At 54.5% G+C, this 21,820-nt stretch overlaps 10 protein-coding genes across 17 annotated transcripts; all 10 read right to left on the bottom strand.

Annotated features, from left to right (window-relative positions):
• Positions 1-1,724: 1,724 nt before the first annotated feature.
• On the bottom strand, positions 1,725-2,763 carry ABB37_09857 (hypothetical protein; the record flags this gene model as incomplete). Its single annotated transcript, XM_015809519.1, has 1 exon — positions 1,725-2,763. The coding sequence occupies exon 1, from the start codon at positions 2,613-2,615 to the stop codon at positions 1,725-1,727; it is 891 nt and encodes a 296-aa protein (XP_015652001.1). The 5' UTR covers positions 2,616-2,763.
• Positions 2,764-3,142: 379 nt separating this feature from the next.
• ABB37_09856 (hypothetical protein) lies at positions 3,143-4,590 on the bottom strand (the record flags this gene model as incomplete). Its single annotated transcript, XM_015809518.1, has 1 exon — positions 3,143-4,590. The coding sequence occupies exon 1, from the start codon at positions 4,538-4,540 to the stop codon at positions 3,143-3,145; it is 1,398 nt and encodes a 465-aa protein (XP_015652000.1). The 5' UTR covers positions 4,541-4,590.
• Positions 4,591-5,154: 564 nt separating this feature from the next.
• Positions 5,155-8,449, bottom strand: ABB37_09855 (hypothetical protein; the record flags this gene model as incomplete). 2 transcript variants are annotated; one of them, XM_015809516.1, is made up of 1 exon in its annotated part: positions 5,155-8,449. In XM_015809516.1, exon 1 carries the CDS (start codon positions 8,260-8,262, stop codon positions 5,155-5,157), a length of 3,108 nt encoding a protein of 1,035 aa, XP_015651998.1. In that variant the 5' UTR covers positions 8,263-8,449. The 2 variants fall into 2 exon arrangements, with proteins under 2 accessions (XP_015651998.1, XP_015651999.1); XM_015809517.1 differs by having other exon boundaries at positions 5,155-8,437.
• Positions 8,450-8,919: 470 nt separating this feature from the next.
• On the bottom strand, positions 8,920-10,020 carry ABB37_09854 (hypothetical protein; the record flags this gene model as incomplete). The annotated part of the gene is made up of 1 exon (XM_015809515.1): positions 8,920-10,020. The coding sequence occupies exon 1, from the start codon at positions 9,928-9,930 to the stop codon at positions 8,920-8,922; it is 1,011 nt and encodes a 336-aa protein (XP_015651997.1). The 5' UTR covers positions 9,931-10,020.
• Positions 10,021-10,559: 539 nt separating this feature from the next.
• ABB37_09853 (putative mitochondrial CAAX prenyl protease 1, putative,metallo-peptidase, Clan M-, Family M48) lies at positions 10,560-11,980 on the bottom strand (the record flags this gene model as incomplete). The annotated part of the gene is made up of 1 exon (XM_015809514.1): positions 10,560-11,980. The coding sequence occupies exon 1, from the start codon at positions 11,838-11,840 to the stop codon at positions 10,560-10,562; it is 1,281 nt and encodes a 426-aa protein (XP_015651996.1). The 5' UTR covers positions 11,841-11,980.
• Positions 11,981-12,533: 553 nt separating this feature from the next.
• Positions 12,534-14,989, bottom strand: ABB37_09852 (DEAD-box helicase-like protein; the record flags this gene model as incomplete). Its single annotated transcript, XM_015809513.1, has 1 exon — positions 12,534-14,989. Exon 1 carries the CDS (start codon positions 14,874-14,876, stop codon positions 12,534-12,536), a length of 2,343 nt encoding a protein of 780 aa, XP_015651995.1. The 5' UTR covers positions 14,877-14,989.
• Positions 14,990-15,535: 546 nt separating this feature from the next.
• ABB37_09851 (hypothetical protein) lies at positions 15,536-15,901 on the bottom strand (the record flags this gene model as incomplete). Of its 5 annotated transcripts, none has more annotated exons than XM_015809508.1 (1): positions 15,536-15,901. In XM_015809508.1, the coding sequence occupies exon 1, from the start codon at positions 15,746-15,748 to the stop codon at positions 15,536-15,538; it is 213 nt and encodes a 70-aa protein (XP_015651990.1). In that variant the 5' UTR covers positions 15,749-15,901. The 5 variants fall into 5 exon arrangements, with proteins under 5 accessions (XP_015651990.1, XP_015651991.1, XP_015651992.1 ...); XM_015809509.1 differs by having other exon boundaries at positions 15,536-15,862; XM_015809510.1 differs by having other exon boundaries at positions 15,536-15,805.
• Positions 15,902-16,338: 437 nt separating this feature from the next.
• On the bottom strand, positions 16,339-17,367 carry ABB37_09850 (putative mitochondrial hypothetical protein; the record flags this gene model as incomplete). Of its 2 annotated transcripts, none has more annotated exons than XM_015809506.1 (1): positions 16,339-17,367. In XM_015809506.1, exon 1 carries the CDS (start codon positions 17,200-17,202, stop codon positions 16,339-16,341), a length of 864 nt encoding a protein of 287 aa, XP_015651988.1. In that variant the 5' UTR covers positions 17,203-17,367. The 2 variants fall into 2 exon arrangements, with proteins under 2 accessions (XP_015651988.1, XP_015651989.1); XM_015809507.1 differs by having other exon boundaries at positions 16,339-17,364.
• Positions 17,368-17,705: 338 nt separating this feature from the next.
• On the bottom strand, positions 17,706-18,855 carry ABB37_09849 (hypothetical protein; the record flags this gene model as incomplete). Of its 2 annotated transcripts, none has more annotated exons than XM_015809504.1 (1): positions 17,706-18,855. In XM_015809504.1, exon 1 carries the CDS (start codon positions 18,414-18,416, stop codon positions 17,706-17,708), a length of 711 nt encoding a protein of 236 aa, XP_015651986.1. In that variant the 5' UTR covers positions 18,417-18,855. The 2 variants fall into 2 exon arrangements, with proteins under 2 accessions (XP_015651986.1, XP_015651987.1); XM_015809505.1 differs by having other exon boundaries at positions 17,706-18,834.
• Positions 18,856-19,660: 805 nt separating this feature from the next.
• ABB37_09848 (putative mitochondrial cytochrome p450-like protein) lies at positions 19,661-21,808 on the bottom strand (the record flags this gene model as incomplete). Its single annotated transcript, XM_015809503.1, has 1 exon — positions 19,661-21,808. The coding sequence occupies exon 1, from the start codon at positions 21,431-21,433 to the stop codon at positions 19,661-19,663; it is 1,773 nt and encodes a 590-aa protein (XP_015651985.1). The 5' UTR covers positions 21,434-21,808.
• Positions 21,809-21,820: the final 12 nt, after the last annotated feature.

The following is a 21,820-nucleotide window of genomic DNA, read 5'->3' as shown; positions in this document are numbered from 1 at the left end:
GCATGGCTCCGATCCGCTGCCTGATGGCATGGCAAAGAAAAGATAGTGCTGCTGTTGTTGCACCGAGCCAATCGTGCTAAGCAACCGTTGTATATGACGGCCGCAGCCCATCTGTGGGTTCGAAGCGCTGCCTCGTTTCATTCCCTTTCGACGAAGCACACGCATCGGTGGAAGTACCTGGGATCAGAAAGTGTTCAGCTATTATGCCGCTTGAGAAGCAGCACGGTCCGCTACGTCCTTCATCTGTGATCGAAGCACTCGTGAAGGCAGTTTGCTCTAAGAACCAAATGCACGTAAGACAAGACGAAAAGAGACAAAGATTGGACGAGAGAAGAGCGGGGAGACAGCATTGTGTAAAGAATGACGAGAAAGGTGACATTACCAGCAATTCAGCAGTACCAACCTCTGTCCCTTACACGCTCTAACGTCGCAGATGAAACGTCACTGCAGGGCACTATCTCCTTGCAATACAAACTTGCTGCGTTGCTTGCGCACTTGGGAGAGCCTCCCGTATGATCTTCTTCCGCTGTTCCATCATGTTCAACACTCTCTGGGGGTGGTGTTATTATTGCCTTAGTTCAGACACCTTTCACGTACAATAGACAAGAAAGAAAAGGACAGATGGATTCAAACGTGGAGTTTTGCGCAGCGGGCAGTACCAAAGAGACGCTATTCTCCCTGTCGTTGCCCACCGACGCATACAAAAAGAAGGGGATTGTTGTAATCCACCTGGAGTAATGGGACATTATGTGACTTAGAAGCGCCAGTTCGAAGGACTTGTACGCCCTGAAACGCCTCGAAGCCACGAAAAGAAAAAGAGGGGTACGGCATCGATCGAGCCAACACTTACAAAAAAAAGAGCTCAAAAGAGAAGGAGCCCGCAAAAAGAAGAGCATTATTATTGTTTTGGAGGCGCAGCCCGACCACTTACGAGTGTTGCGACGGTGCTGAGTCAGCGCTGCTGTGCCACCGAGTACAAAAATAAAGACAGTGAGAATGAAGTTAAACGCCTGACCGGTTTGACAAAAGACGTTTTATACAACAGTGGGAGAGTTAAAAGAGAAAGCCTCTGCAAACTGCGGAGACTACCCGGATTTCTACTTTCAATCGGCATAGTCCACGCAGCTGAGCTTTCAAAACATACCGTTGGGTAAAAGGCGCAGTTTTAATTACCAGTTATGCAGACAGTAAACAAGAAAAGAAGAGTGATTCGAGAGCGGAAAGCTATCGAAAGAGCAAGGTACAAAAAGGAATGAAAAGGAATAAAGCGGTAAGAAACAGATGACACCGCAAGGGGTGGTTGATCACAGACACTCCTCGCCAGTGCAGTCAAGTACAAAAATGGCGAAAGCTTAGTAGAAGAAAAAGGAACGCGTGAAAGCTGTCGAGTTCCAGCCTTGCTATCCTCTATCACTGGAGCACGATGGAGGAATTCAGAAAACGAGCGCGCGTACAGTTTGTACCATATAGTGTTAAACGCCTTAAACTGGGGGATAGAGCAAGGTCATCCACATTCACTAGGTGCCTGTTCAGACTCACATCGAGCTCAGCGAGTCGTGGGCAGCGGTAGAGATCACCTACGCTGCGCAGACCACATTCACTCGCTTTGATGATCCGAAGTGCTGGTGCACCAGCAAGGCCGCTCAGGTTTTTCAAGACGTCGTTGAGGGAGATATCGATCTCGCTGAGTAGTGGGCACCTGTTAAGGCCATCTATGCAGCTTATCACACACTCGCTCGCTTTGATAACGCGAAGGGAAGGTGCCCCCCACCAAGGCCGCTCAGGTCTTCCAAAGAGACATTGTCGGAGATATAGATCTCGCTGAGTAGTGGGCACCCGTTGAGCCCAGCGACATTGCGCAGCCGACACCCCTTCGCATTGAGAATCCGAAGGGATGGTGCACCAGCAAGGCCGCTCACGTCTTCCAAGATCTCGTTGTAGGAGACGTCGACCTCGCCGAGTTGTTGGCAGCTGTTGAGACCGTCAACATTGCACAGTCGCTTGCAGTGGTTGACTGCAAGTTCCTCGAGACTCTCCGCGCCAGCAAGGCCGTGAAGACTTTCTACAGAGTCGTTGCCTGACACGTCAAGTTTGAGGAGGTTGGGAAAGCTGTCAAGACCATCTAGGTTTTGTAAATTGCAATTCTTTGCGACGAGAATTGTGAGACGAGGTGCGCCTGCGAGATCGGAAACACTCTGCAGATGTCGATTGTTGGAGACGTCGAGATCGGTGAGCATCGGACAGCTCACCAACTCTGCCACCGACCGTATTCCACAACGGGTGGCTTTCAGGTGTCGAAGGTGCTGCGATCCCTCCAGCGCGGAGAAGTCGCTCAGTTGCTTAAAACCTGTAACTTGTATCTCGCTGATCGTCATCTGAGCCGCAACACGTAGCGCGCGATTCACGTCAGCTACATCACGAGAGGTTTCACACCCTTCCCGGCACAAAATTGACAACTTCGTTATGTTTGGAAACGTCAAAAGTGAACTGAGAAAGGTCCCGCGCTGACCGTCGCTCTCTGGTGTGCGGTTTGGCACATACACAGCTCCTGAAGAGGTGTAGACGTTCAGCTCCTCCACTCGGTCCCTCATACTATTCGGGAGAAGCTTCAGCATGTCGTTGTCTGCGTTGCCTACGTTAAGACTCAGCGGCAGTCGCTCTTATTGCTCCTACGGTTTTTGGCATCGAACCTCACATCGTGGCGGCTTCCAGAGCGGTGGCTCGCGCCGTTTCTCCCGAGCCAGTGGGCCACAACGACGGACTACGATAAGACATGAAAGGAAGAGAAGAACGGAAGATTAAAAAAAAAACACTAAATTACACAGAGTTGCCACAATTTTGCGTAGAGACGCATCGACGAAGCTCGCATAACTTCCATGAATCCAAGAAAAAAAAGAAAACGAGAACGTGCAAGCACGTAACAGTGTTCCTAAGAAGGAAGCAGTGTCTCTGTTTGTGAAGGGTCCGCTCACATGCGAACCACATGGGTGTTGCATCTCCCTCTCTGCCTTTTAACTTGACGTTCCTGTTCCGCTATCGAATGCAAAAGGCTTACAATTTGTGTTGTGAATCCGAACAGGTAACAACGCTTTCTACCTCCATCAACGGAAAAGGCTCCATGTGGCGCCGTGCCGTGAGACCCTTACAAGTAGGGTTGGAGTACCTTGCGTCCCTTTTCCACCTGCTCATCCGTCGGCCCGAGCGCTTCGAAGAAGAGATGAACAACCTGGCGAGCAGGTGTGACGGCGGTGGGTCCGAGGTGGAGGTCCTTCGGGACGACGCCAGCCTCCTTCAACGCCGGCAACAGCTTCGGCTCCGCACGGATGAGCCGAATACACTCCTCAATCGCCAGCCCCGAGAGGTTCTCCACGTAGAAGGCGACCGCCTTTTTGAGGTGGTGTTTGTAGAACTGCACGGAGTCGCTGATGAGCTCGTCGTACTTGAGCAGGCTCATGTAGTTGTCCTTCTCGGCATCAAAGTCAACGATGTCCATCAATTCGATACGCACCACGGCCTCCGCAACACTGCGCATGTCCTTCACGGCGTACGGGAATTCACTGCGGAGACGCTTCACGAGCTGCAGGGACTCCTCCATATTATTCGATGCCATCGCACACATCGCAAGGCCGCAGAGTGCTTCAGGAGCGGTGTTGTAGCATGGCTCGCGCTTCAGCGACGCCCACAGTTGAGGCGTCATTTTCTTGTTGACTGCATTGTGCCGCCTGTTGACCACCTCGATGTCGTCGGTGGACATTCGAAGCGCCTTTGCGTAGAGTTCTTTGGCTTTGTTCACATCTTTTGACTTCATCTTCGTGTGCGCAGTGGCGATGAGCGTCATGGCGTTCTCGTCGTCATTGTCTTGGCGCTTTATCTTCTGGAGCAGCGTGTTCCCCTCCGCCTCGTTCTTCGACTCGGCCTTGGCGTAGTCGATGAAGGCCTCCACCGCATCCTTCACCTGCGACTCGGCAACGATGCCGACGAGTTTGTCGCAAAACACTTTGTTGCGCACAAAGTAGATGATGGGAAACATGTGGGGGTCAATGTAAAATTTAGTCATGAGACCGGGCTCTTGCAAGCAATCCACCATACCGAGTTTGATGGCGAGGCCGGCGTCTTTGCCGAACTCCTGGTACAGCTCGCCAAACTTTTCACTTTTCAAGCGGCAGTTTGCCTGGTCGACTTGATGCGTGAGAAGCTCCGTGTATTGCCGCACCTCTGGGTGGTTGGTCACCATAAAGTAGAGAAACAGCGGCACCTTCGACTCCATTTCCGTGTTGATGTTCTTGGAGGTCACCTGCACCACACCCAGAAGCGGCTCGCGGCGCTTGGCCGACGCCTGCGACGCAGTGTTCTCAGAATCTGGGTTTCGCGGTGGATCGCGTGAGTCGGCGAGCCCGCGTCGTTGAACGCAGACCGACGGTGCCGTCCACGATGTACTGCTGCGCTGAAGACAACTGCTGCCGCCTAATTGTGCGAAGCAGCAAGGCGCGCTCAAACGGCGCATCGCCCACCTCAACGCTGCGTTAGAACACCGTTTCATCACGGTCAAATCAGCTTCAGTGAGGAAGCAAACGGAATTGGGTGCGGCCTTCAAGTAAACATGTTGGTGATGAAAGATAAAGAGGCACACAAAACGGATCGAGAAAGTTGATGTTCTGGGGGAAGGCCACTGGGGTAACCGTGGAGGAGAGAGAGAATTCAATCTTTGCAAGCTGTGCATTTCCGTTGACTATTTACCTCGAAATCTATCCAACAGTCAGTCCGCTAGTGACCTTGTGCTTCTCTCTACATAACAGTTTTCTTTCTGACCTATTAGTACCGCGTTTTCGCAAGAACCGTCGCAAAGCAGCAATATATGTGACAGCCTGCTTTTCTACGTTTATTATTCCCCCTTTATTGTTTGGGGAAAAATTGTGACAGAACACTGCGGGACGTTGCGCAGCAGCAAGCAGTCACTAAATCCAAAAAAAGGCCAAAAATGAAGGCGTGTAGACGCAGGAAGGAAAGAAACTTCTTAGAGCAATAATGATGGAGTCCAAAATCGCTTCTGGTGGTTATCAGTTCCTGTGTGTCTGTGTGTCTCTTGTCTATCGGTGTCGAATCTAAACGGAGAATGCCAATGAAGACAAAAGCAAAAACAAAAGAGAGACCAACTTAAATAAAGAAGCGATCATCGATCATAGTTTTGTGGCTCATATTGATAAGACCCTCGCGGACGCGGTAAAACCGCAACACCACCTCCACGGCAAAGGTGAGCACCATCGCAGCGTACGGGTTGTTCAGCGAGGAATCAACCGCCGCAAACAAGGCTGCGTAGAGGACGAACAAATCAAAGTCCAGGCCGCACAGGAACGCGCGTCCGTACGACTCCGCACTGTCAATGAAGAATAAGTCCTTGCCGCCGCGGTCGCCTCGCTGCGGCCCGTTCATGTACATCACGTTGGGCGGAAAGTCGAGCCACTTGTGAAGCACAAACTTCACGAGAAGTGTGCTCTCGGCGCGGCGTACGCTTTGCTGGAATGCGTTGTTGATGCGGTCCTTGATGGCGAGGGCTGCCTGGGAGTACACCCGCGGCTTGCGCGCAAATCCAAAGAGGAAGGTGAGGTAATGCCACCGCGCGGGATTCACTAGTTTTTCTCGCTTGCCGAGCGAGCGGAGGTGCTCCAGTTGCATCTCCATGTAGCACATGTAGACGTACTGGCGCGTGTAGGGGCCGAGGTACACCTCGAAAGCCTGCGACTTGCTCAGCCCGCCTAGACCGCGAACGGGCAAGTTACCCTGCACCTCGAGAAAGAGGTTATTCTGGAACTCCTGCATGCTGACATCGGCGTGCGCGTAAATTGACTCGCCATGGATGTAGAATCCCCATTGCTGCTCTAGCAGAATCATGATGGAGATGTTCGATACGGAGCACAGATCAATGAAGGCCTGCAGGGGGTGCACCACAACGAAGCGGTAGAAGATTTGATACTCTAGCAAGTACATGGCGAGCGCCACCGCGATCCAGAAGAAGGTGTCGATGGCGATGCAAAGCGTTTCGAAGGTCTCCGTCATGCCGCCGACGTAGCGCGAACCCTGTGGAACGCTTGCAGACATGTTCAGGTACTCCAGACCAACGAGGAAGAGAAGGATGATCGCCATGGTCAGAAGGGGGTGCCAGTACCGCAGCGCCTGCAGCTCGTTCAGCTCGTTGGCCACAAAAGTAGAGCGCCACATGCTCACTGGCACAATTTTGTTCTCGCGCAGGAGCTGGCCTTTTGAGCGCTCCCAGTCGATCACGAAGTAGTCGGCGTTGCACTGCTCCACCAGACGGTACAGCACCGTGACGGCCTTCGCAACGACGGCGGTGTAGAGCATGGCGCTGATGTACAGATCCTTCGCCATCATCGCTCGGGACAGCGTGGACTGGTCCTTGTAGGCAATAAAAATGTACCACGACGCTATGGCGACGACGACGAAGTACACGTTACTGATGTGGTTGCACAAGTACACAAAAAAGCGCAGCAGTGCCAGCCAGTCGAGAACGAGATACTGGCGCCGGCGCATCCACCCGTATACGCGCAGCCACGCCGAGACAAAGCAGAGAGCCGAGACGACGATGAGGGTGATTCTCATCCCATTCGCGACGCCGTCGCTGCGCAGCAAAAAGTATGAACGCATCTCGCACTGCAACGTGTAGCCGGCGCGGCCACTCGCGTTCAGCGGCGACTGACGGAGCTGGTGCAAGGCGTCCGTCACCGTCGCCCCTGCCATGGTCGACGTCATCTTGGAAGCGTAGCGTAGCACGAGCAGCGGCGTCGCCCTGGGACTGTGAGCGCTCGCCGACAGGCCCAGCACCACACTGGCACTCCATAGCGCCGTGATGTACGTTGCGTTGGCGGGCCGCAGTGCGACGTCGTGGCCGCCGACGTTGTCGTAGGCGTAAAAGCGGCGGCGGAATCCAGTTGCGGGCATCGACCCATCCACCGTGCCCTCGCCGCGGTACAGCCACAAGTCGTTGAACGTTTGGGGGTGAAAAACGTCGTTGGAGTAGTCAACCAGAACAGGGACAGCGATGAGATGGGTGACGTTGGACGGATCTCGCAGGAAAACTTCATAAAAGACGGTGTCGTTTGCGTGGAGGAACCATCGCCAGTTGACGTTGCAGTGCGTCGCACGCGTGGCGCCAGCCGCCGTGAACTTCTCCAGTTGCGTGTTCCCCAGGAAGCACGGATTCACCTGATCGATCATGGCTTCGTAGCCGATCCAGTTGCCGTAGAGGTCGTAAAGCGAGACAACAAACTGCAGCTGCTTGCGCGCTGTCACGCCTATTTGGGTTGCCGCGTCACTGAGCACCACGGCGTTGCTTCGGGTGTAGTACAGCCACGGAAACCCATCCACCGTCTCGCACCACTGGTCTGCGCATGGCATAGACTTCTTGATGGCTTGGTACAGCACGCAGGGAGTGGAGGTTGCTTGGTAGTCCATTAAGACACACAAGTTGGCCAGCATCTCACACGCCGTGTGGTTTCCGCGACGGCACAGCACGGCCGCGCCGATGGAGTAGGTTTTCACAACGGTAATCGTCGTGGACGAGCCCGCTGCACCGCTGTTGTCGATGTTTGGCGGTGCGAGCACGGCAGACGAAGACGCTGCAGCAGAGACCATGGACTGATATTCCGCCGTTGGCACGCATGAGGCGTCGTAGAGCGATGTGTACCCACTAACGCACGTGCACTTACCGGACGCGGCATCCATGGTGTACGGCCACGAGCACGTGGTGCACTCCGCCGAGCCGCACTTCGCGCACATCGCGCCTGCCAGCACCAGCGTGCCGACCTGCTGCACAAGCACACTGCCACTCGGGCAGGTGCACGTCTTTGTGGATGCATTGTACGTGGAACTCGACAGACAGCTGAGTTGCGTGTCACCGCCGCAGGGCAGGCAGTAGGAGGAGGAGTTCACGGAGGACACCATGCTCACCATCATGCTCTCCGCAGCGCAGTCCACGCACGACTCCGTGCCACTTGCCGCGTCAACTTGCTGTGCGTATCCGGCAGTGCACATGCACCGCCCTGACACCCGCTCCGCGTTGGCGGGACATGCAGCGCAGTTTTGATCGGCAGTGTCAAAAACAAAGCCGTAGTTGTCGCAGGAGCTGTTCTCTCGACCGGCAGCTTGTGTGGCTGCCGTGATCAGAGCAAGTGCAAAAAGGAAGAGCAGCAAGCACACGAAGTGCGGCTGCCCGCGTCGCGCTGCCGCACTAATTTGGGCATAGGCCATTTAGAGGCTATCTATGGAACTGTAGAAGCAAGCAAAACCGTCGAATATGTTGTATGAACGGCGCGTGTGTTGTCAAGTGTATGTGTGTTGGAGCAGCAATCTATGAAGATTCTTCTATGCATGTTGGTGGGGTCGACTTTCTTAGCAACAAAAAAAGAGAGAGACAAAAGCAGCTACCGCGCACGCTGTAGCGGGCAGGTGCAAGAAGAAGACAAATGGAACGACATGAAGATCATTTCTGCGAGTGAAGGCGTAGTTCCCTGGCTGTTGTGGTGTTCAAGAAAGTTAAAAATAACCTGCAATGCACTCTGATGGGGATATGTGCTTGCGTTGAGGCATCATTTGGTAGAATGCATGGCGGAGAGAGAACGGCTGCTACGGAGAAAAGGACAAGACTATTGCAGCCAGAAAAGGTGAAACGACGTTCTCTACCTTGTCTTTGTGATGCTCATTCAGTGCAAACGTATGTGGCAAAATGAAAAAAAAAGGGGGGCGAAGAGAGCAAAACACGTAACCACACAACGCGTTGAAAAGCTCACGCACTGACAAACCGACAGGAGGTTTTTTATTTCCCCAGAAGCACATTTAGCTTATGCAAAGAGTTGCACACTCCTCCCCCCTCCCTCCCCACCAGTATTACAATACCTCCTCACAAAACTAGAACGCCGACAACACCCGGCGTGTAAGCGAGTCCTGCTCCTCCGCGCTGGCACCGCGATACGCCCGCACGAGCCGCGTCACCTGCGACAGGTTGTGAATGGACAACAAAATGTCACTGTTCATCTCCTGCACGGTCAGTAGATGATGCAGGTAGGCGCGACTGTGTCGCGTGCACGTGAAGCACGGGCAGCTCGAGGAGATGGGACGAATATCCAGTGCGAAGACGTTGTCGTTGAAGTCTAAGAGCGGCGTTGCAGCCTCTGCATCGTCAGAGCCACCACTGCAGAGTTGAAAAACAATTGCCAAGCCTTTCTCAGCCAACACCCACGGCAACGGGCATTCAATAAACGTGACGTCGTTCAACATCGCGGCCACCAGTGCGGAGACGCTGGGCGCGACGCACATGCTGGGCCCCGCAGCAGCTAGATTGAGCGATTGCAAGGCATCGAAAAACTCAAGCGCGTTCTCATTGCGCGGCACAGCATCAATAAAACCAGCGGCGTGTGGGCCTCTGACCGATATAGACGGCATCAGTTCACAACCCAGCTCGGCGAGCGCCTCCGTCTTGGTCTGCCATGTTTCCGATCGCGTGGCTGCTACGCGACGTCGCTTGTTCAGCGGCTCCGACAGCGCCACGGACTCGTGGAGCTCCACCGCGATCACCGGCTTCGTTGCCCTCACCACTTCCTCCCACTTGTCTATCGACACGATGGCGCGTCCTTTCTCGCTGTCACCCGCCACCGCCGCGTCGGTCGACGCAGCACTAGTGTGGGAGCCCTGAAAGGAGGACCGCAGCGTCAGCACTGTCTTGTACCCGCGCAGCCCGCAGAACTCGCTCATGGACATTCCCGATTCAGCACACGGCTTCACGAAGTCCACGGCGTCAAATACGCTCGTTGCCACAATGCGCTCCTCCGGCGCCAAAATCGCGTTCGCCTGTGCCGGAGTCAACGTGGGCACCGCGCCCCGCTTCGTAGGGATCACCAAATACGGCCCCTCCATGTCCATGATTCGAGTTAATGAGGTCGTACAATCGAAGTGCCAGCGCAACAAACTGCAGCACAGAAGCTGTCGAAAGCCGGTGCGATGCGCGAAACTGCAGCGGTGTGGACAGAGGCGGTGGATAAGTTAAGGGAGGGGAGAAAGATGTAGAGCACGCAGAAATGTGTTGCTAAGTGGGTGTGAGTCATTCGACGACAGAGGCTGCCCTATTGAGGCAAAGCACAAACGACTGAAAACCACCGTTGCTCCAGACGCAGAAAAGAACATCATAAACGCTTCGTTTGCCTTCGAAGGAAAAAAACGGCACGCACCAAAGGCCCCAAAGATGCATCACGAAAAGAAACGGAATAGATTTTTACACCACGACTCTAGCGCGACTACATAAGGACGACAGAGGCAAACACAAAGAAACCAGAAATCACCTCTTTTCGTTTCGCACGTACCGCAGACGCATTGGTGGTGTGCAATGAGGAACAAAGAAAAGTGTGATGACGCTGTCCACAAATATGACGCAAAAAGAAATCAATTGCAACGTGTGTGTACGGCAGCCACTCACACACATCCACGCACACATCCACAGACCGATACATGCAAACTCGACTGAAGACACGCAGAACCCAATAGCCTATTGAGTTCTACTTCTGCTTCTTCATCTCCACATCTAGAGCCTCCAAGCGCTCCAGCATGGGTGGATGGGTATACGTCATGGCTGAGTAAAGCGGGTCTGGTGTGATGGCGCTTTTGTTCTCTTTCGTCATAACCAGCAACGCCTTCTTCATGGGCCCACCGTAGCCCTGCGAAACGGCGAAGCGGTCCGCCTGGAACTCGTGCTGCCGGGAAATGTAGCAGGAAACGTGGCCCATCAGCGCAGAGATGGGCTGAAAGAACACCTCCAGGAAAAGGTACATGCCAACGACGGGGTCGGTATGATGAAAGCCAAAAGCTTCGTAGACGCGCGGGTTAAACACGGCGGCGCCGGCACCGTAGGAAATGCCAAGCAATTGGGCCAATGCGATGCTGAGGTTGATGTACATGTGCCAGTGCTTCCAGTGGCCCAGCTCGTGGCACAGCACAGCCAAAATGGGTTCGTCCGACTCCTTCATTTGCTCTAGAAGCGTGTCGTAGAGGACGATGCACTTGTTCTTGCCAAAGCCGTAAAAGTACGCGTTGCTGTGGTGCGAGCGGCGGCTGCCGTCCACCACGAAAACCTTCTTGAGTGGGAAGTGCACTGTCGCACATAAGGTCTCAATCTTCTTCTTCAGCGGTGACTCCTTGTCGATCGGGGTGAACTTGTTGAACAGCGGCATGATGAAGTTGGGATAGATGACCATGAAAGTGAACATCAGGACAGTCATTCCGCCAAAGAAGTAAATCGGGAAACGCTCGCCAAACTGGCGCACCACAAACTGGATCAGCGCCGTTTGAACCGGGTACAACAGGATGATGCGGAGGAGAAAGGATTTAATAATGTCCTTGACGAACTCCATCTTTGTTGTTTTGTTGAAGCCATGACGCTCCTCTAGATAAAAAGTATCGTAGTAGGAGAAGGGGGTGTCGAGGACGATGGAAACGACGTCGGCAGCGACGGCGCACGTGTAGTTGTGCGCAAAGGAGCCAACAGTCAAGCCCGTGCGCTTCGCCACGTAGTAATAGAAGCGTGCGGGAACCCTCAGCAGAAGCTCCACGTTGCTCAGCACGAGACCTTTCACGTGCTCTAGCAGACTGAAAGACGTCGAATCACGGCCGTACGCCTGCGCCTTGTCAAATTCCTCCTCCGTCACTTTCTCCTTGAAGTAGGCGGGAATCTCCGTTGTGTTGTAGGAGCGGCGTTGGCGAAATAGCAGGTAGGCGTCCCAGAACCCAATCGCGTTGGTTGAAATGGTCGCCGCCTGCAGGAAGGGGGAGAAAGCAGACATTTTCGAATCGCCAAACAACGAAAAGAAAAAAACGAACGACGAGTCAGCAGAGCGAAGAAGAGAAAAGAATACAGCAAAGGGCAGTGTCAAGAGATAAACCTCTCTCCGTCGCCGCCTTTCGTGAGTGCACAACGATAGCTGATCCACATCAAAAGAAAAGTCGGCATTTGTTTTTTGTTTGAGTGTTTGTTTAATTGCCAACGTACAGAAGAGATGGAAAAGGGGAGGTTGGAGATAAAGGAGAATCCACGAGGTCACCGTCGACGCGATGAATACACGTAGACGTGATTTAGGATTGGCGGAACATGTTGAGAAACGTCAGGGGCAGCGTGTGGCTCATGATAGCATCACTCGACAGAAGAGTTCGTAAGCGTCCATGTAGCATTGCTGACAGTGTATCGCAATAAGAGCTGAAGCTTCATTCACGAATGTTGTTCATTCTTTTTACGCGGCTCCTTTCGACTCTGCAGCATCAGTACCTTCGATTGTAATTTGCCAGGCGTCACTTCCAGTTGGGTGTCAGTAACTCTGCGCAATTGTCATTCCCTCTATTTTTCTGTTTGTTGTTGTTCATCATTAACATTACTACGGCCGTTGCTTACTCGTGTTAGTTAAGGAGGCTCTCACATGTCGAAATACATTTTTTTTCTCCGATTCGGTGGCTAAAGATTCACAGGAAGCTCTTCGTCACGACTAGGCGTCAAACTCCGAGAACTGTAGCGGCCGGATCTTTGTGCTCTCTTCACGTCTCTTCTCCGCCCAGTCGCGGGTCAGCTTGCGTTGCTTCTGCGCCAGCATGCTGTGATAGCGGCTCTCATGATCCAGTTCGACGCGCTGCCGCTTCCTATTCGTGCCCTCCTCGTCGTGGGAGTTGACCACGGTGCCTTTACGATTGTCACGGGCCAACACGCGGTCCTCGCGGATGAAGGACTGCAATTCGCGCTGCACGTCTGACGGGCTCTTGTCAATGCCGAAGCTCTGCGCCACGTGGCCGAGATGAAGCACGGTGGAGAAGAAGAGAGACTTAATTTGCTTCGGGAGGCCTGCGTAAGCACGCACGTAGGACTGATAGGCGAAAAGTGCCACGCGGTACAGACTGTCTTTGCCGTCCACCCCACGCTCGCGACTGTGTTGCATGACGAGCCGCGAGATGGCTCGCTCGAGGTCGGCTGTGCTTTGAATCCACATGTGATTCGACTTGGGGTCTAACTTGGTTAGGTAGAAGAGGAACGTCTCATGCTTCCGCTCGGACATCTCGGCCGTCTCTTTGGCGTCGCCCTGCGTGAGCTGCGCGTGAATAAAATGCGTAAGGTACGACGCGTAGCCGAGTTCGTCGGGCGCGAGAAATAAAATGGAGTCACCGCTGTTGCCGATACGCGCCGTACGCCCGATGCGGTGTACGTAGCTGGTCGGGTCCGTGGGAGGGTCGTAGTGCACAATCCAGTCAATCTTCGGCATGTCCAGCCCGCGTGCCGCCACATCGGTGCAAAAAAGGACGGCTTTATCGCTACGTGCGCCGGCAGCTCCAAACTTGAAGGCGTGAAACACGGCTGCACGGTCCACCTGGGACATGTTACCGTGTAACTTAAAGACGTTGACATCCAAGAAGGCGCGCTGCAGCGCCGCGGTGTTGTCCACCGCGTCCTCCTTCTCCGGCTCTTCATCACTGGCTTCCTCAAAGGTCACTACTTCGTCCGTCTCGCCCTCGAGGTGGCGGTTCGCTGCCGCCACCATTTTCTTCGTGCTCATCGGCGCGCTGCGTGAGCGCGTGACCACCTTCCCCTCGTACGACTTCTTATGAAACGGAGACTCCAGACGAGACGCGAGCAGGTAGAGAAACTCCGCGCTGTCCGCGGTGGAGAGGAAGACGATGATCTTGTGCGCGCCGGCGTCGAGCTGGGAGCGCAGGAAGCTGAGCAACACAGCGAGGCGATGCTTCACCGGCACCATGACGTAGTGTTGATTGAGGGTAGAGGGAATGGAAAAGGTGTCTTGGGTCTCGCCAATTCTTGCGATGTTTTCGCGCAGGGCGAAGTGCGAAAGCCGCTCCACGCCGTCTGTGATGGTGGCCGAGACGAGGATGCGCTTCACGTTCGCATAGTGCTTGCACTTCTTCGCCAGCAGTTCCATTATCTCCCGCAGCGCCTTCTCAAAGCCCATGTCCAGCAGCCGATCTGCCTCGTCCATGATGACGGTCTGCGCGTTGGCGATGTTGAAGGACGCCGTCGTCTTGAGGTGGTCCAGCAGCCGGCCAGGCGTGGTGACCAGGATTGGCATGCCTTTGCGCAGTCGCGCCTTCTCCTTGTGCCGGTTTTCACCACCGTGAATGCCGCCGACAGTAATGAACTGCGCATTGCGCGCCAATGTGGTCACCGTCTCCGTCACCTGCAGCACCAACTCACGTGTAGGGCACATGATGATGATGAGCGTTCCAACGTCGCGTCCGATCGGGTTGGTGTCACAGTGCGTGAGGAGCTGATGGAGGGTGGGGAGGGCGTAGGCGAGCGTTTTGCCACTGCCCGTCTCGCTACGCACCAGCACGTCGCAGCTGCTGTCCAGCATGGCAGTCCAGCAGAGTTTTTGGATGCGTGTCAGCGATTCAATCTTCATGATGCCCATTAGCGGGCGGCGCAGCTTTGGATGAATGAGCTCCGCCAACGGTGGGAGGGCGTCGGCATCGGTGGGATTGTTTGCCTTGAAGCTGGACGCCTGCCCGCTGGTGGTGGCGAGCTGCACAGACGGCGACGGAGTGGACACGGAAGAAATCTTTTTTGGTTCCCGCAACGAGACAGCGTTCTCTTTGGGCTTCTCAGCAGCCCTTGCGTTCTTCTCGGCCCATTGCTGTCGAGGTGCTGCCACTTCTATCGCCGGTTTGTCGACCTCCTCGCTATCGAAAACGTTCTCCGCCTGTGTTTTGCGCATGGCATCGAGGAACGCGCTGGGCGAGCCGCCGGTGCTGCCGCTAGAGGAGAGGAGACGCTGAAGTGCATCGTCCTCGTTGCTGGTGGACAGCCCGGAGACGTTTACGTACGACATCGCGAGCAAGAGAAAGTGAGAAAGGGTGCGCTACGTGCAGACACGGATAAAAGGTACAGGAATTAGGCCTTCTTGGGTGGCCTGCTTCTCGCACAAGGTCAGTAGACTTCTCTTTTTTAAGCGGCAGGGAAATCACACGGTGTAAGCGGGTGTGTGAGTTTTGAAGTAAAATGCACTTGAAGAAGGAGAGACAGAGGAGAATGTGAACGAGGTGAAGACAAAAGGCGAAACGTGCAAATGCAAGAACGGCAAAAAAAAAAATAACAATCATAAGCGAAGAGGAAAAGGGAGTGTCACGAAGGACAAGCGACTCGTAACTACCAAGACGTACGGCAAGACCGCCGCGCAACTATTTGTTCTCTCCCTCCAAGCGTAATATTCTGCGCGGCTCTTCCCCCAAAGGCGCAGAAAAACCTCTGCACGCATAACCAGCGTTGATTACGCCAACTCCACCTTCTCCATGGCTTTAAATTGCACGTTGTCTTCAGGTTGTGCACTCTGCGATTGCCATGCATTCTTAGTGAGTAGCGCTTAATTAAATCCAGCAGAGCCCTCAACTCTTTCTTCTCTTAGGCCGTCTTCCACCGCTCTGTTGTTCCTTTGCGGAGGTGTCACAGGCAGAGTGCTTCTATCGGCAGAAACAGCCTACAAGAGCGCCTCTAGTCCTTCTTCTTGTTCGCCTTTCCGCGGTAGCCCATTTCAGCCATTAAACCTTCCCGCAACAGTTGCTGCTGCTGACGGCGCTGTCGCACGTTGTAGAGGCGCAGCCCGATCATGAACACCCCGAGCAGCAAAAACGCAAGCCATCCCCGCTCCACTACGCGCGAGAAGAGGGAGTTGTCCGTCTCCACCTTTTGATGTGCACGAGGCATTGAGACGCCTTCGTCGTAATGCGCTTTTTTCTTATTTTGCTCGCCAACGGTCCTCCTAGAATGAGTGCAGCGGGCGGCGGCACGTAAACAGAACGACCAATAAAACAAGTTGCCAAACGCCGAGGCACAGTCGGTGGTGCATCGCACGTTTCGACGTAAAAGAAAAATGGAAGGAACGACAGCAACAACGATCAATAGTTGAAAGTAAGGAATGAAGTAGCGAGGAAAGCAGTTGAGGTTGTGCAAGCATGACGGCTGGTGAAATGGCTCCCGCACGCGAGGAAACGAACAGCTGTGCTGGCGTTCGAACTCGAGCGTTGCGGAGCGATTAGCAGTGAAAGGATTTAGTTCCGCTGTTCTTGCTCTCGGCACGCAGTTCAGTGACTGCGCACAATCCGAACACTTTCACTGACATGGAGGACGCGGGTAGACGCGTACGCACTTCGAGGAGATGTAAACGCAACCGGTAAGCACCGGTGCGATGAAAGAGTGGGGAGGCAAACGCATCCGCCACAGATATTTTGGGGTTGCTGTCGTTGTTCTGTAAGGTTCGTTAGTACTTTCGCTTTATTAAGTTCCATTTTGCGCCTTCACAGCGGCGTTTTCGCAGCTCTTGTCGACACGAAAGAGTGCACGACGCGGAAGACAACCACAATGGTGGTGAACACGATGATCGTGTGGTAGCGCGTAATCCACGACGCTGCGGTACCGCTGCGGCGAATGAAGCGAATCGTCACGATGCCGCTTTCCGTCAACGCCTCGTCTGCCTGAGCAGCGACGCTGACGGAGTTGAAGCCGCGACTGGTGCGATGCTTGCGAGACCGCCTCTTGCTTTCTAAAGTCGTCTCTGCCGCCGCTGTCGACCGCATGTGCGCGCAGGTCCCAACGAGGTCTTTCGTCTCCACGACGATCTCAATCCAGTACAGCGCCTCCTGCACCTTCCACTGCCCTGGGCTGTTCGCCTTCAAAGGACCTCCAAAGGCCTCAATCACCACGTTGCGCTCAACGCCAGAGGAGCAGCTCCACTGACGAGTGGAGCTGCTCAGCACACCGGTGTACATGGTCATGAACGTCGAAGACAGCTGCGCAACACTCTGAGGCCGCTGAGGGGTTGACAGGTAGTTTTCCTGATGCTCGCACGTCATGTACGAGTACTCCTTGCCGTCCTTTGACATGAAGCCCGCCAGCGCGGCCAGGCTCAGCGGTGCGTCGGTGGATTGGCCGCTGATCAGCACATCAGGTACCCCTTCGTCCTCCCATTCAACGCGCGCCGTTGTGTTTTGAAATTTGATCGTGCCATACGTCGGCGACCGACACGACGACAACACCTCCACATTCCACTCCCCCGCCGCGTTGTCGTAGATGACAGCAGGGAGTTGGATGTCTTGCGCAGAGACTACGGCAGCCAACGCCACCATCACGACGGCAGCGGCAACGAGTCCCTTGCGCCGCATTTTGTGTAGTAGTAGTATTTTTGCGAAATCTGTCGTTTTGCAGGTGTGGAGGCAGCACGCAGCGGACCGGAAATGTCACAACAGAAATGAGCACAGCCGCACAGCGCTGACACTCTCTACGCACTTCGCCTTTTTACTATGTGGTTTTTTTTTGTGGTTACTTCTGAGGGCGTCGTTTGCAGCCGGCAATAAACATTTGCGCATCGCGGCAGTTTGTGAGGAAGAGATGGATGTCAAAAAAGCAAAGAAGAGAGGGGAAAATAACGAAGATCAGAAAACAGCATACGATTATGCTCCCTTCTGTTGTCCGCGCAGTCGAATAAAAACCTTGGGTCCGGGAAAAGCGAAAACGCCGTCTTCCTTTGTGTATAATGGAAAAGTCCTGTGTTGTTGTTGGACGTCTCCAAGTGGCGGCGGCAAAAAGCGGCACAGCTTGCCAGAAAGGCTCCTCATTGTACTTTTTACGCAAACACTCCCAATACAAACGACGTACTGGCGACATTTCAATCGGTTGGCTGCGAATAATGCGAACCCTTCTCCACCATCTCGTGTGCCACCGCAAAAAAGGCGTCGTCGGCGTCGCGCAGCGCCGCATCGCGCTCCTTCTCACGGGCCACGTGGCGCAGCAGCGCATCCTTCGTGCGAGCAGCGTTAGTGAAGCCGGGCCGCACTGACATCACAAACTTCTTCGCCTCCTCTCTGCGGTACGGATTCCACCTCCGCGGACGTCGCTGTGTACCCGAGACGAAGCCGGGAAAGTCATCTCGCCGGACCGAGGAAGCACCGAAGTCGGACGCCAAGGCGGTGCACTGTACGTAGTGCCCATCGCCGTGCGGGGCCGGCGCGTAATGGGCGCTGCGGAAGCGCCACTTCAGAAAGCGGCGCATGCGCTGCGAGAAGGAATGAGGTGAGACGACCAGCAACGTGCCTTGCTCGTTCAGCACGCATTCGGCCACAAATAACGCTTCCCACAAAAACCCCTCGTTGGACGAACCGGCTGAGGCGTCCACCACCATTAAATCTTTGCTTCCAGGTGTACAGTAAAGGTTGAAGCTCTCGCGCTGGACGCTGTGAACGGGCCTGCCTTCTACTAGTGCTAAAGGGGCATCTCCGATTGCGGCAACGGCAGTCCCAGAACTAGTCGGGAGCCGCTCGCGATGCTTCACTCGGAAAAGGCCTGAGACTTCAGGGAGAGTGAGCGGGAGGGATGTCATCGTGTCATGCGCTCGACGCAGCTCCGTTTGTGCCGCAGAGAGCGCCACAATCTGCAAAACCGGGGAAGCCGACGGTATCGGAGAGAACCCGGGCAAGTCTGTCAAGAGACTCGCGCTTCTCTCATTAGCGAAGTGCCGGTGTGAAAGCGCCGATGCCGGCTTTGACACGCTGCGATCGTGCGACTTCCGTAAAATTTGTGCGAGGGAGCGCGGGTGTGCGCTGCTCAGCAAAACGTCCTTCAGAGGCAGTTGTAGTTGCTTCTTCCGCAAAAGCGTTGATAAGATGAGGGGTGCCGCACTTTCCTGCGCCAGGTGAGTACCGTACATCTCTCCTCGCTTGTCAATTACTATTTAGTGCGTGTGCATGTAAGGCTGAAGCGACCCCGCGCTCAACAAACCCGCTGTCTGTTTCTGTTCTTTCCCGGAGAGAAAACCCGCTAAGGAGAGAGAGATGAAAGAGAGTGAGACAGATGCTCATTTACGCGATTCCTTAGAAAGATGCTCCACGACAGGTCGACTGCTCTCCGCAAAAGTGAACCTCAAGTCTTCAACGACTGTTGTCGGTTGTCCGCATGTACCGGTGCTGAAGAGCTTGCAATTGAGAAGGCCGTACCGCTTCTGCGTTGCATGCATCGACAGGTGCTGCACTAGTCAGCACATCGGTGCGCTTTACATTGTTTTCTCAATTCACTTGGTCTAATCATTGCCACAATCCTTTTCAGACGAAGTACCTTTTAGTTCTGCTCTTTTTTTTTTTTTGATGGAGGCAAGAAAACGGAAGAAGAAAAACTCGACGGACTTTAGGGCAACACACTTACACACAGGCTTTTTACTCTTTTAACAAGGCGTTTGTTTTCTTTGTTGCTGATTAAGGAATAAGGTGTGGAGAAGCGAAAAATAGCTCAAAGCAAATAAATAAAAGAGAAAGAGAAACGGAGACCCATAAATACATATCCGCACGACACGATAGAAGAACACAATTCTGTTTAAAAGGGTCTTTTCTTCGGTTAGGGGGGAAAAACGGCTTTGATGCACCACGCGTAGAATTTTTCTCTCCCATCTGCCAGAAAGGAAATTTTTTCTTACTTTAGATTTATATAAGAGAAAACTGAGCAGCACTACGAAACAGTGAATGAAAGGTGCTGTGCTGTGTTGCAGCGGCGCTGAAACAGGGTCTTTTTTTTTCCTTTTCATTTGCCCTCCTTTTGATGATCATTTAATTTCTCTTATTTTCCTTTTTGCACTCACTGGTAAACCTTATTGATGGTGCCGCACAGCTTCAGTCCATCGTGTGGGACTTGAGGAATGATGAAGTCGTGATGGCGCCCAACCGCCTCCTCGTACGTGTTCACATCGCCCTTAAAGGTGGAGTCGCGGTAGATCTCCAGGTCGTAGTTTAGAATCATGTACGCCAACGCCACCTGCGTCTCAATCATCGAGAGGTGTTGGCCGAGGCAGTTGCGGGGCCCGTTGATGAAGGGGATGAACCCGTACGGGTCGATCTTCTTGGCGAACTTGATACCAGAGGTGTTGCGGTTGAGGTAGTTCGTGTCGTTGGCGATCTCCGCATCGATGAAGCGGGTGGGGTCGAACACCTCCGGCTTCTCCCACACGTCGGGGTTGCTGTGCACACCCTGCATGCCCACCGCAATGGTGCAGCCAGCGGGGATGAGCACATCCTTGTCGAGACCGGTGTCCGCGGCGGGCCAGATGTCGTCCTTGGCGGCGTAGCGCATGACCAACGGCACGACGCTGTGACGGCGCAGCGTCTCGCGCAGCACGGCGGGCGTCCACACGAGGTCGCGCACCGCGTCGGTGCTCGGAATTCCGCGCACGCCGTAGCGTGTCTCCATGGTGCGCTTGCAGGTGGCCGGGTCGAACAGCTTCACCGCCTCGTCGAAAATCCTCTTGCGGATATCAGGATGGCGGATCGTCTCGTACGTCGCCCACGTCAGCAGCGCCGCCGATGTCTCGTGGCCGGCCAGCAAGACCGTCTTGACATCGTCGCGCAGTTCAGTGATGACGTGGCTGTCGACGTGGTCGATCTGCGACATGCACAGCGCCAAAATGTCGGGCTTTGCGCTGAACTTCGGCTCTTTCCGCTGCTCCCAGCGGCTGCGTATAATGTCGCTGAGAACTTTATTCAGCTCCTTCAAGCAATGGTTACGCTCGCGTGAGCCGGCGAGGAAGGGCATGTAGGCGCGCCACGGCGCCCACACGCGCGCGTTGCACTCCTGCACAATCGGGAGGTAAAGGGCTGGGAAGATGCGGTCCGACTCCTCGGCGGAGAGGGAGAGCGCGCTCTCGCCAATCACCTGCAGCGTCATGTGGCGATACTCCTCGTTGAAGTCGAGGTATTCGTTCTTGCCCTTCAGGTTATCCAGCTTCTTCTGAATGCGGTCCACGGCACGCATCGCCATCTCCGGCACATCCTCCACAATGTCAATGCGCATGGCGTGCGACAGCAGCAGGCGGCCGCGCTTCCAGTGTTCGTCCTCGGCCGTCACGAGCCCGGTGCCGAGGAGACACATGAAATGCTTGTAGGCGGCCGCGATGGCCTTGCGGTAGTTACGCTGGTGCGTCAGGAGGACGCGGCGAAGCAGTCGCGGCTCGTTGAGGTAAATCACACGCATGCCCGCCACGTTGAAGGTCACCAACCGGCTCGTGTGAGTGCCGTCCGCCTTCTTCCTCGGCAGGTTCTTCTCGGGGTACATGCTCCACTGGGCCATCTTCGACCACGGCGCGGCACCAGCGAGGAGGAGGGCGTGGCCCAGCACGGGAACGCTGTGCCGCATCGTCGGCAGCTTCGACAAATAGTAGTCCATGCGGAGCCCAGGGAAGACGACGGTGATGAGGAAGTATAGCAGCGCCGCCGTCACGACCGCAACGGTGAGGGCCGTCGGCACCATGTCCTCTCGGGCCAGCGGCAGGACGTACGGCTGCACCGCCGTTGGGAGCTTCATCGCGGCGTTGTTCAGCAGAGCCGCGATGTTGCTCTGAATAGCGTGGGCAGTCATGGCGTGCGAGTATATGCTCGAGAAGGGGGAAAAAAGAGAGGCAAACTATATTGAAAGAGAGTTAATTGGGGTTTGAGCGTCTCCGTGACGGTCGTGAGAACTGTCTTCCTTTTTTGATGCGGATTTCTGCCTCTCGGTGACCCTACGTGTGGAATGAGCGCCGGTGGGGAAGGAGCAGAGAAGGCAGAATTGATATTTTGAAATGAAAAGAGCAAAAATAATTTATCAGCAGAACCGACAGGGAACCAAACGACGGCGTCGATCCTTTGAAAGAAACGAGAAGAAAGAAAACTGGCAGTGCTGGCAGAAAAAAAAAAAACAAGAAAAAGAGAGGTAATGATGCTATTATGTTCTATTCGGTCTAGCAGACGGACTACCAGAACAGAA

This window comes from Leptomonas pyrrhocoris, assembly GCF_001293395.1.
Source record: "Leptomonas pyrrhocoris isolate H10 chromosome Unknown, whole genome shotgun sequence".
Taxonomy (NCBI): Eukaryota; Euglenozoa; class Kinetoplastea; order Trypanosomatida; family Trypanosomatidae; genus Leptomonas; species Leptomonas pyrrhocoris.
The sequence above is the reverse complement of the archived record's forward strand: the minus strand, read 5'-3'. Positions and strand labels throughout refer to the sequence as shown.